At 39.4% G+C, this 12,929-nt stretch overlaps 1 protein-coding gene across 2 annotated transcripts; it reads right to left on the bottom strand.

The window, feature by feature from the left end:
- Positions 1-1,911: 1,911 nt before the first annotated feature.
- Positions 1,912-12,668, bottom strand: pex1 (peroxisomal biogenesis factor 1). 2 transcript variants are annotated; one of them, XM_027175601.2, is made up of 24 exons: positions 12,436-12,668; positions 12,200-12,352; positions 12,024-12,107; positions 11,247-11,361; positions 10,484-11,169; positions 9,945-10,064; positions 9,666-9,795; positions 9,478-9,584; positions 8,861-8,952; positions 8,538-8,670; positions 8,325-8,421; positions 7,654-7,824; positions 7,398-7,552; positions 6,735-6,924; positions 6,491-6,657; positions 6,193-6,327; positions 5,772-5,836; positions 5,289-5,431; positions 4,738-4,841; positions 4,179-4,355; positions 3,551-3,781; positions 2,774-2,968; positions 2,551-2,681; positions 1,912-2,451 (listed from the first exon to the last, which is right to left on the bottom strand). In XM_027175601.2, exons 1-24 carry the CDS (start codon positions 12,541-12,543, stop codon positions 2,367-2,369), a joined length of 3,774 nt encoding a protein of 1,257 aa, XP_027031402.2. In that variant the 5' UTR covers positions 12,544-12,668; the 3' UTR covers positions 1,912-2,366. The 2 variants fall into 2 exon arrangements, with proteins under 2 accessions (XP_027031402.2, XP_047663914.1); XM_047807958.1 differs by lacking the exon at positions 3,551-3,781.
- Between the last annotated feature and the right edge of the window lie 261 nt (positions 12,669-12,929).

Below are 12,929 nucleotides of genomic sequence, written 5' to 3'. Positions count from 1 at the left end.
CCCTAGGAGGAGTTACTCTTGATAAAATTTTGTCTAAACTTAAAAAGGAAAACAGAATGTTGGCTTCTACAAAGCCAACATATTTAAACGGGTAAAAGGGGCGGGGCTTCCAGGAGTTGCCTGTTTATTGTGGGTCCAAACACTGGCATTAGTATTGGCATTAATAACAGGCCACTCACACAGAAGAGAAATCCAATTGTCTTACAAATAAATACAGTAACTGCTTAAAAAAAAACCCTGATGTTCGGTAGATGGTACACAAAACCATGAATACATTTCCCCAACTCTGAATAGGTCTGGAACATACATTGATTATCAGGGCTTAGTACCTCATCTCTGAACTGACTGCATGCTGCAGAAAGAATTGTTCCATAGTAGCTGCTTGAGCAGACTGAATTCCCAGTGGCTTCTTGCGTAAAAGTTTTCCAGTTCTCATATAACAACCTAATGTGTTCCTCTCCCTGTGCAGGTGCACTCCTGCAAATCAATAAAACTTACCGTAGCTTGTTCTTGCTATGCTTTGACAAAAAGCCCATAATGGTACACGGCCTGTGTTCCTTGGATCACTGACTGTGTCGAAGAATACTATGATAGCCTAACACTTTGTTCACTAAATATAAATGTACATTCACTAGAAATGTTTTGCACTGAGGCAATTTTTTTTATATCGATTATGTTTTAGTTATAGCTATATTTGCAGGCAGAAATCAATTTTAGGTTAAACGTGTATATTATAAGTTACAGTACTACTATTGTGTGTTAAACTGAGGGTCACATGATTGATTTCTCCTTCAGCGTTTAAAACCCTGGTGTAGGAGTATCCAGCTTCACCCAGCAGCAGGTTCCTTTTGGGCCTGGTTTCATTTCCAGCTTTCTTACACTGTAGATGTTCTTGACACTCAGTAGATTGTTCATTTTTCATTTTTCTGTGAAACTGCTTTGTGAAAATTGAAAGGCACAACATTGTTGGCAGCAGCATTGCTTCCCAGCTCCACAGTTTGAGTTTGAGCTCAGGTTACTGTGTGTTGAGGTTGAATGTTTGTGATTTTCTTTTAGGTTCTCAAAAACATGCGAGTAGGTGTACCGGCTACTCGAAAGTGAGTGTGTGTGTGTGTGTGTTTGTGTGTGTGCATGGCCCACTGGTGTCCCATCCAAGATTTATTTTTCCAGATTCATCAAATGACCCAGATAAAGAGGCTACTGAAGACCAAGTGAATGAATGAATGAATCCTGAACAAATGCCTCACCCAGGCTGTCTGAAACTCAAAAGTTCAGCATGCACCTCATTATGCATTGGGTGCATGTTTTCCATCAACACATAATTTTAATTGAAATCAATGACATCAGATGTTTTTCTGAAAGATAAGAATACATGCTCCTCACACACAACAGCAACACCTTTATCACCAAGTAACCTTTTTAAACTTAGCTCGAAGATGTGCAGTCGGTTTAGATGAGAATTTCAAAACACAAAGAAAGCTCTAGAAGGATTTTCAGGACTGCATAAGGCTGACTAAAGTAAAAATAAGACTGACTAAAGTAAAAAGCCTAAAAATAAGAGATCAGATCTTGTGGGGTATTTTTTTAATGAACTTGGAAAATTATGTACTGGATGAAAGTGTTCAATTCTATCAACAAAAGCCCTGAATGTTGCCAGATAGACTTCCTCCTCCTTATCCATCTCCTCCTGAACGGTTAAGTCTAACCTTTACCCCTAAGCAATAGGGGGCTTCTTAACACACTTCTCCAACCTGAAACATACAAAGCTGTCTTCAGCTTTAGCATTGGGTACTTGGGTGTGACTACTTAGGTAAGACGGACCACCCCTGCTTTAAACTGCTCTGTTTGTTGCATGATGTTGCCATCTACTGGGCTTCATAAATATAAAGTGCACAAATATTAGCACATTCATTTGGGAAGGTGAACAAATCCTGGTTTATTTAGCAAATGATTTTGCTTAAGTAAGCAGACAGAGGACAATTCTGTAAACAACATGCCAAGATTTGATTGATGTTTTTCCTTAGGCAGATTACTGTGTGTAAAAATAGATCATTATCAAAAAAAAAACAAAACAGTAAATCAATATTAATTTAATTAAGGTAGAGGATTTTTTTTTACACACCAGTTCTGTGAATATATACTTGTGAAACCCCTTAAGCATTTCTGAAATATATTACAATAATTAAAATCTATAGTTATCTTAAATCAAAGACCTATAAAAAGTATTTACATGTAATTTAGATGTTAATACCTTATCTAAGCAAAAATTAGGTGACTTTGTCACTTATTTGAAGTCAAACATTCACCATCTTTAGTTAACAAGTAGTAAATATGCTGTGTGTGGTCTGTGCTGTGTCCAGTCCTCATTAAGCCAGCGTCACTCGCTGACCTGGTGTAAACAACACAGCGTTCTGAGACTTGCCTTCTCTCAAAGCCCCAAATGACTCATAGCTGCAGTGACACAGACATGAGAAATGTAAGTGTCAGATTTCTAATATTTTTGGATATACAAACAAACCAACCAAATACTGGTATTACAAAGTTACTTACAGATCAGTATACCTCCTCCAGTCCTGTCTACTGATAGAGGCTCTAGTGTTAGCCAGTGCTGACATGAGGTGAGACTGACATATCAGGACTGCAGGTTTAACAGGTCCTGTCTGTCCCAAACTGGAGTCCTCCTATATACAAACATACACACAACAATCATAGCTTCATATGATAACAAAGAAGGATTTTATCATTATGGAATGTGGGTAGGTCTTTTACTGACTGGGCTCCTGTGATAGCTGCTTTTGATGGTGTTGAGATCAGCTCGGAGACGCTCAGATTGCTCAGAGTTCAGCTCCTGGAAGCCTTGCTGCACAGAGGACATGAGCACTGGGCCCCGGAGGAAAGTCAGGTCTCTCACTGATGCACCGGTCAGCTCGTGTGTGGTGGAGTTGGGGACAGACATGCACTGGGAATTCTGGGGAAGGGAAAATATAAACTGTAACCTAATGCAGACCATATTAGAACCCACATTTTCTTGCCTTAAGCCGGTTTTAGATTGTGTTCTTACAGTCGTCTTTTAAGATTATTATTGGTCACACTGTATGAGATTTGAAACCACTGTATGAATGAAATCTTGGCTGAATTTTATAACAGACTGCATGAGGGAATGTGACTGTGGGTTCTTCATGTCAGGTCCTCTAATGACAACTTCTCCATTGTTCTGCTTTTGTTATCCATCAGCATGATCTGGACTGCTTTAGAAAATAGCGTCTCATAAACAGACATGATCCTTCATAGTTGTAAGATGATAATACTGAAAGCCCATTCTTGGTGAGGGTGAGTTAAGGGTAATAAGGAATCAGATTTTTATTGGTACAGAATTTCTTCTTATTAGTCATAAGCAAATAACTGCCCAACCCTTTTTATAACCACAATTTCAAATACTATTCAAAATATATTCAATATTCCAGTGCCCTAGATTCATAGATTGCAGTTGGTTAGATCGCAGTTCTTTCTAATGCAGACTAAAATGAAAGAATCTGAAGTGTTTTTTTACCAGCTCAGAAGGTGAATGGTGACCGAGCTCCAATTCAAATGAGCTGCCAAAGTAGAGGCGCCATATATTGTGGTTTAAGTCTTCAGTGGGAATCTCACTGTGCTCTAGTGCCATTGCAGAAGTCTCTATACCAGCCTCAGTCTCTCCTGCAGAGTCATCAGAGCCACTGCTTTGGTTCAGGAAGATCAGCGATGATACGCTTACTTCACTGTCTGATCCTGAGCCCAACTCCTGCACCATAATGGAGAAAATAATAATAATATTCTCAACCAGAGGAGTGGTTTAATTATTTCGTGAGTGAAACATATAGGGGGAAATGGGTTCTGAGTCAAGCTTAGATATGCATTGTGCTCATGGACAGTTCCGACTGTGTAAATGCTTTAAAAATGTGTACACACCTCCTGTGTTCACACATTTTTTGAATTAAAAAGTGTATAAATGTCCAACATTACTATGTGAACTAAAGAGATTTTTCGGAATCAATCATACTCTATAATCTTACACATTTTATAGTTTATAGTCACTCTTTAAAGTATAAATAAGTATAAACAAGCCTATGCCATAATGGAGCCAGCATGAAGTTCTGAATGTGTGTGTGTGTGTGTGTGTGTGTGTGTGTGTGACTCACAGCCAACATGCTAGGTCCCAGACTGCTGTGAATGGCCTCCAGCTGAGCATTGTATAACAGGCCTTTCAGGTCAGCTCCTGTGTACAGCTCAGTGGCTACAGCGATCTGCTCCAAGTCCACATCTGCAGCCAGTGGCACATTGTGAGTCAGCGCCTTTAGGATCTCCAGTCTGGCTTCCTAAATTCAGTAACACTCATTCACACATCTGACCACTTCCACAAACACTGACAGCATTACAATCAGTGAGAAAAGTGCAAATGCCAGGCCACATGTTACTCATATTTATGCCCTCAAATAATTTAATGCATTCAGAATAATAGATTTTAAAAAAGGAGCCTGTTCTGTCTGGAGAACACTTAAATGTTACCGGACTACTTGATGAAAGCTTGTGTCTTATGTAGAAAAATGTTTGCACAACTACAGTATATCCCATATCAATAAATAATGAATGTCTCTAGTGGCTAGAGCGTGTAGTAAAATGAGAAGCTTATTCACTCATTTATGCTTTGTGGTTTAATATACCATAGAGTATAATTCCTTTAAGTGGTGTAAGACTGACCCGGTCTGGAGGAGGGCAGTACAGGGTCTTGTCCAGCCGTCCAGGCCTCAGCAGCGCTGGGTCGATCAGGTCCGGGCGACTGGTGGCTGCCAACACGTACACGCCTGAGGATAAGAAAAAATATAGATACAGTGGATACTTACTAGCATTAATAAATATTTCAAGAGGATAAATAGGGTTAGAAAGTCTGCTCATAGCTGAACAATAGTAAAATCATCACTGCTGTTATACACCTCCCTATTATACAACATTTATGCTTTGAATAGTTTAATTGCCTAACTAATCAGAATCTGTCAGTCAGAAACAGGTTTTCCTCCTGATACAATACATATAGAAAAGCTAGAACTCTTTTAATAATTGGCATAATGTGCTGACAGAATGTAAACGTAAGCTCATGTATCCAATAAGACCAGGTCGTACTGATCGTAATGTGTTTCTTTCTGAATCTTCATTTTCATTGCACATGAGAGATGCATCACAAGCTACAAATACACTTGCATGATGTGAATTCATTGTAACAGAAAATCAAGATATGTTGCTCTCCTATTCACCCTGCAGCCCCTCTACTCCATCCAGCTGTGTGAGCAGTTGGTTTACCACTCGGTCAGTGACCCCTGTGCTGTCGTGTCCTCTGCGTGGTGCAAGGGAGTCAAACTCATCAAAAAAAAGAATACAGGGCTTAGCTGCTTGTGCTCTGCAATAAACCAAAAGAAGCAAAACAAAAGAACTTAAGAGAATTTATAGCACTGCATGATCGATGGTGTGCTTCATTTTCTTGTAACAACACGGCTCGGATATTAGTTCAGGCTATCACATGAACGGTAGTTCAAAATCAACGCACTCATTCTAAGACATTGTTTCTATAGTTACAGGTCATACACAGGGCAGGAATCTCACATAATCAAAAAACAATGTTACAAATCCTGTCGATGTTTAACAAAGTAAAACTTAAAATCATTGATGTGAAGTTTTTAGGTTTAACTTTTAAGTAAGGAGACTATTGTTAGCGTTTTCTATGCGATTATGACACAGACCTCTGAAACACATCCCTCACAGCCTGCTCACTGGCACCAATGTACTTGCTGAGCAGCTCCGGTCCCTGGAAAAAGACAAAAAACAGTTTAATCAATCTGTTTTTTAACATCTATTACACACTGAACATCAGAGACCTCCTCACCAAGAAATGAGCTCATACTTCTGTTTTGTAAGAAATTACAGATTGTATGCACCCAGATTCCACTCCATGATACATGTCGGACAGAGCTCATCATTTTATTTTCTTACATTTTATTTCTTACAGTTCTCTGACACTATTTAAAATGGTTTTTACCTTTATACACAATTGCTAGAATATTAGTCATGCATTTCTGTCATTCTTCAATATCCTGTAACATATATGAGGCTTGAGTCACCTTAGTGGATGCTGGGAGTGTAAATAAAAGTGTACATTATCACCTTAATGCTGATGAAGTTCATGCCACTCTCCTTGGCAACAGCTCCAGCCAGTAGGGTTTTCCCTGTGCCAGGCGCTCCATAGAGCAGCACCCCAGAGCGATGGCGAATTGGCAGACTGGAGAAGAGCAGCGGGTACTGCAACATACCACATTAGCACTGAGAGCTAGAAGGTCCAATAATAGAAACTCTGTGAACATGTATCTTTAGATCGATGGCAAAATGTCCAGCCACCTACACAAACTGACTCTTAAAATGCTACAGAAAATGACTCACTGCTTCACCTCCAGCTCAGCTTTACCTTGGCAGGCAGTAGGATGGTGTCCATAAGAAGCTGGCGTGCTTGATGAAGCCCACCCACCTGCTTCATCCCTGCAACGCTGGGCACCTGCAGCTGTACCCCCCACAGGGACGGAGGTGTGAAATCCTGCAGAGCGTGATGCAAGTCTGCACTGCTCAAACACAACCCTGTGGGACATCACAGACCTTCACATAAACATGTCTCTAACATTCACAGTAAAGTGAAACTTGACTCAAGTGCTTGCCTTGAGTGTTGCTGTTGTCTCTATGGTGTACAGCACTGGCGTGGATGGCTCGGTCAAGTAAAAGGTTCAGATCGCGTGGAAGATAGCCCTCGGTTTTCATGGCAACGTCAGTCAGATCAAGAATGTCTGAGTCTCCGGATATGATGTTTTTACAGGACATTAGTGACCTCAAGATGTCCATTCTCTGCATCTGTACAGACAAAGTTCTAATTTATTGCATGTACAAAAAGCAAATAATTCATAAATAAGCCATGTATGTAAGGCTTTGAGGTGTCTATCAGATAATATCGTTCAAATAATATATATCAGATAATATCTATCAGGTAACTCTCTGTAGTTTGGTTGATTCCAACAAATTCTTCCAACATCTGAAAGGAGGACAGCTTCTGATTTTGATTCCTAATCAGTTTAATCACCTTCTGTGGCATTTAAACACAAGCCTCATTGTGATCACTCCACCGATCACACTAACATCGGCAGGGAAATACTTCCTGATTAACTGTATGCCTTTTGTACTATAGATATTGCTATTTTATTGCTACTGTTAACAAAGAAATATTATCTAAAATGAAATACATGCACTCTCACCATAAGTAAATTCTAGCGATAATAAACTATTAAGATCAAAAGCCTATAGTAGGCAAGTGTTTTGTTTTTTCTAACCTGAGTTGGTGTCTCGATCTTACAAAAGCTCTGAAAGAAGTGTGAACCCTGTACTTCAGTCAGCACTGGATGAAGACGGTGTTCATTTTGTGCTGTGACCAGCAGAATCACCAAACTGGAGCGTCCCACCACTTCATCTACTAAATCCTTAAGGCCTGAGCAAAACACAAAGACACACACAGAGTGTCTCCATCAGACCAAACTTTCAAACACATCCCCAAATTCTGTTTAGCTTTATTCTTCAGGTGAAGTATACTCTGTGCGATGTGGTGATGCAGCACTGCCTCCGTGCCCTGCTCCTGCTCAGGTGTGGTGGCTGCTCCGGCCATGTGATCGAGGTCATCCAACAGGATCACTGACGGCTGTCTCCACACAGCCTGCTCAAAAACCTCTTCCAGTCTCTGCCTCACAGTGTCTGCTCTTTTACCTGAGAGATGTATAACAATAGCATGAAGTATTAAACCCATTTTCAATAATAACAGATCTAACAGTATTTCCAGTTCAAAGTCTCCTTATAATATATTATTGTTTCTGTAGTAAGACAACACATGAGAATGTTTAAGGCAGGTTCTCCACAAAACCTGGTGTACCTGCTAACACTGAGATGATTTTTATCTCTAGTATCAGTAATGTGTTCTGTGATGCAGAATGTTGTCTCAGTAAAGTGACAAGCTGCATTTTTGCCTCATAAACAGCTGCTGTTTCTCAAATGTTCCACAAAATTAATTGTGACTATAGTGGATAAAACAGGTAACATGGCACATTTTAAGAAATAAAAAACTCATCACTGGTGATTTGCTGTGGCATTAGAGGAATAAAACTCTTCAGGTAGCGTTAGAGGAAACACAGAAAACATGCTTTACTCCTTAAAGAAATGTTGTATCACTAGCAAATTTCTCACACAGATACACAAACACCTCTGCGTACCTTTAAGTTTCTTGGAGTCCACTACCTCAATGTGGGCATCCAGCTCTTCCACAGCTTTCATGCAGAGAGCCTTAGCTAGAGAAGTCTTACCACTGCCCTTTACAGATGCAGAGAAATATTATAAGTTAATGGACTAAATGGTAAATTAGTAATGATTTGCTGCTCAAACTTCTAAAACTACCTTTTCTCATTTTACATGTATGAAATGGTCACCTTGGCTCCCGTGATGAGCAGAGCTCCACTCTGCAGGCCACAGCCACTGGATACTAGCTCACGTGATAGTGGACCTCCCATCAGACTGTGCGAGATGTGCTCAAAAGCACATATACTGATGTCCCCCATGCCACTGAACAAGCAGGGATCAGATAAGTAGTCAGAGATCACCAAATTTACACTGATCATTAATGAACACATTCAGGTTAAATAAGTTTGTTTTTGCAAAAAAAAAAAAAAAAAGAAGTAAATAAAAAAATTTAATTAAGAAAGAAAGAAAGAAAGAAAGAAAGAAAGAAAGAAATGTTATTTCCAGGAATTACCCAAGTGTGCTGAGGGAAGGAAAGCCAGCGAAAGGTGACCTGTCTGCAGTGTGTGCCACTGTATGGTTCGACACATGAGGCTCCTTGATAATCTAAACAAAAACATGAAATGCCTCATTTAAGATCTCAACAAAAAGCTGAGAATGAAAACTATCCAATTGTAGCTGCAAAGTTAATAATCAATGAATCACACTTTATTCCATTATTTCAGTATTGTTCTGTGATTTAAATAAACATAGACTGTGATATCGGTATGATTAGCATCCAATAGTGTGATTCACAGATGTTCTTGTTCTCTATGTTATTATTATTATTGTTGTTTACTTAATTACTTAATGTGGTGGCAATATTAAAAATGCTTGGTTTATATTTAGAATAAAATCATCTGTGCTTTGTGATTCTTTAAGTGCAGTCTGTAAAGAATAGTCAGGGGGTCTTCTTAGGTTTCAGTGTTGGAAATCAAAACCCATCATTATCAACAATATATTTATTTCAAAGCTCCACAATAGTATTGGATGTGATTGTTCACTTGAATTGAACTGTATCTTGAATAATTATGTTAGCATTTAAGCCACAATTCTTCTGCCCTATATCCATCAATTCCTGCAACAAACTACCTGAATGTCTGCTTTGTATAAAGCTCCAGGAGATAAGAGAAAAATCTCATCCACTTGCTTTGGCTCAGCTTCAGGTTTCAGTACAGTCAAGAGAAACTCAGACTTTCCTTAGAAAACAGCAGGAACCAAATGAGTGTCAATGACAAACCGTTATATAATAGTACAAACCATATGTGTCTTGTGTATACCTTCAGTGCATTGCAGGACGATGAGGTCGGCCCTTGCCGTGAGACAAGCTAAAGGCTGATGGCTCAGAGCATGAAGCCAGCTAAGGAAAGCTGACTGAACATCTTCCTCACTCTCAATCTCACCATCAGCCTGCAAAAACAGAGTTCTCTTCATAACAGAAGCACCATGTTCCGCTGTGTGACTTAGATAAAGTTCAAAGCTAATATTTGAATGATAAACGGTCAGTCAAAACATGGTGGTTAGTAGTGATAAAAAGTAGAGGAGAGACACACACTCACCAATGTACGTACAGGCTGGAGTGAAACGGCTAGTGCTACTTTAGGGGTACATGTCATAGGACAGACTTTCACAGCAGAGTGTGTGTCGATGCTCAACCTGTCTCGTAATCTGCTTGGGATCTGGAGAAAGAACAGGATAACTCTTGAGTATAATATGTTCATCATAAACCTAGCATAAACCTACTGATGTTTTTCTCTTTTCCATTCAATAACATCAGTGTTTCTCAGCCTGCACGCCCTGACACATGGACGTGCAGTGAAAACTGCAATTATTTCTTTTAGTGTTATTTAAATACAAATTTTATACTTTTTTAATACCTTTCAGTTGCAGACTTTGTCTAAAGAAATTAAGACTGCTGTAGTTCATGTTATAAATTATAATATAAACAATATAAATTTTGACCAAAGGGTACACACATTTTTACGGTCAACACTTTTTTCTACAAAACAGTTTCTTTATTTTCTAGAAATTAGTAACTAATAACTACTAAGTTACTACTGTCAGTAAAAGCAAAAATGTGGTGCTGAATAATACCCACCCAAATCCTCCCACTGTAAAGGTCTCCCAGTTTACAGGATCTCTGGTTCAACTGCAGATTCTCTCTATTGTGGCAAATCATCCTAACCACCATAGACTCTTCTGCTTGTTCCTGTGTATCTGTATCTGTCTGAGATCCACTGCTCTTTTTCTTGTCCATCGCTTGTTTGGCTTGCTCCTTCACTTCTTTAGGAGAGGGAATCTTTGAAAGTCTGCCATAGGTTAATACAGGCTGTGCTGTACTCAAACAGTCTGACTGGTGCCATGGGAAAACATGAACACCTCCATGACTTGAACTGAGATGACTGATCACTGCTGGCGGCGATCCACACACCCGAAGAACACAACCTTGGAAGACAGCAGGGATTATAGGAACTTCAGGAATATCCTTGGCAGGCTCATATTTTCCCAAAAACAAGTACTTTAACAGACTCCTCAGATCAGCCATTCCACCCCGATGACTCTGACTGCAAGCTGGCTGATCTGTAAGGGATTGGGGAAGAGAGTCAGCTCCAAGAGAGGAGGATGTGAGGTCAGTGTTCTGCTGCCTTTGCAGAAGTTGGTTCTTTGGTTCCATGTCTGGGGGAACATGAGGAAATTGTGTGCCTCCAGGTCGAAGTTTGGGGGAGACCACCAACTCAGTGAACTGCTCCAATCGGCCAAATGAGACAGAAGGAGAGAAGGATACTATAAAGACAAGAGGAGAAGTGGTTTACAAGGAGCCACTAGTACTACAGAATTATAAAAGCATTGAGATTACCAACCTATCCTAATGTAGATGACAGTGTATTGGTCCACCCACACAGGGAACACTGCATCCCTGAAAACCACTCGGATTTGGTCTAAAAGTTGCTGTTCGAGAGCCAAGCAGTGAAGTTCCTGGAAGCATTCAAATATGTGCTTAGTCATAATTGTTAACTTGAGTTCATGTGGTTAATATCTGTGTATCCTGCAGAAAACATTTTAGGAAAGTGGGTCTCATTTTCTAACTTTGTAAATTTCTTTTTTTTCCATGCAGTGTGTGTGATGGTGACATTATGCTTCAACTACAGTCTAATTCCATAATGAACTACAGTTTGCAGTGAGTGCTGACTTCTCCTCAAAGCGCCAGGGTTTCCGCTTTGATCCTGACTTTGGGTTACTGTCAATGTGAGTTTCTTCTGTATTCTAGGTTTCACTATTTACTACCAAAAACATAGCAGTAGATGCAAATATTGGTAAATGAGTGAGTGAATGTGCGTGCATGGTGTACTGTAACGGGTTGGCATCCTGTCAAAAGGTGCGTTGCACCCAGTATTCCCAGGATTGTCTCTAGATCTACCATGAGCCTTAATAGTATAAAGTGTTCACTTCAGATGAATAAATTAACATATATTAATGGTATTTGGATGGGTTAATATACATCAGTGAATATATATATAGATTTTGGATAATAGCACCAAATATGATTTGAAGGACAGCCAAAAGCTATCTATGTATAAAACTTTCAGTTGTTATATAATGTATTAAGTTAAGTTTAAATCAGGATCGAATACACTCACCAAGATTTCCCAGTCATCAGAAGAGAGAGGCTCAACAAACACCTGCTGCACTGAATGCACCTGAACACATGGCCTAAGGAAGCCCTGAAAAAATGGCAGACTGGACTTTACTCTTACCCTAGACCTTACACTTCTCACAAAACAGGCAGCATGAACATGGTATTAAACTAAGTTACCTGTGTTCCTTCAAGTAATCCGAGCTTCTCTCCCAGCTGTCTGCTGAGCTCCACCCTGTCCTCCTGCCCTGAACATAATGTGTTAGCACCTCTGATCCAGCTTAAGAACAGAGGTTTATCACCATCAGCCCAGGACAACTCCAACACCTGACTCTGTAGGAACAGGCACAACGTTTAAGCACATGCTTACAAAGAAAGAAAGCACAAATTAGAACAGTGTTATTCTTCATACACACCTCTCTGAGGCAGAGTTGAGAGACTAAGTTAGGTGACAGGTGGAGAAAGCAGTTTTTGGAGTTGTTAAATACCAGCGTAACTGGTTGAATCCCATAGCTGAATAACATTGCACGGTAAACTATTTATTCTGGACGACTGTGTCAACTATTCGAAGTCATTTAGCTAACTAGCTAACGTGAAGAGACAAGCTGCCATGCTAACCGTATCAACAGTACAAGGCAGGCATGAATAGTAGAGTTGTCGATAAACTGATTTTTCATTAGACGTCATAAAATGGAGATAACCCAAATGTGTATTTTTTTAGACGAATAGAAATGATTTTAGATGATTTTTTTTAGAAAAATAAATCCACTTTAAAGATCAAGGCAAACCTGCATACCGGTGTTGAGTACATATATGTTTCTATATTTAAAAAAACGTTCCTGTTTCAGAAAATTATATATATGTGATACTTTGTGTTTATATATATATATATATATATATATATATATAT

This window comes from Tachysurus fulvidraco, chromosome 24 (genome assembly GCF_022655615.1).
Source record: "Tachysurus fulvidraco isolate hzauxx_2018 chromosome 24, HZAU_PFXX_2.0, whole genome shotgun sequence".
In the NCBI taxonomy this organism is placed as follows: Eukaryota; Metazoa; Chordata; class Actinopteri; order Siluriformes; family Bagridae; genus Tachysurus; species Tachysurus fulvidraco.
The sequence above is the reverse complement of the archived record's forward strand: the minus strand, read 5'-3'. Positions and strand labels throughout refer to the sequence as shown.

Coding starts and splice junctions, on each gene's coding strand:
- pex1 (XM_027175601.2), bottom strand. CDS start 12,543: ATGTTATTCAGCTATGGGATTCAACCAGTTACGCTGGTATTTAACAAC. Junction 4,356..4,737: donor ACTGCCCTCCTCCAGACCGG/GTCAGTCTTACA, acceptor TACTGAATTTAG/GAAGCCAGACTGGAGATCCT. Junction 2,682..2,773: donor GCAGCTATCACAGGAGCCCA/GTCAGTAAAAGA, acceptor GTTTGTATATAG/GAGGACTCCAGTTTGGGACA.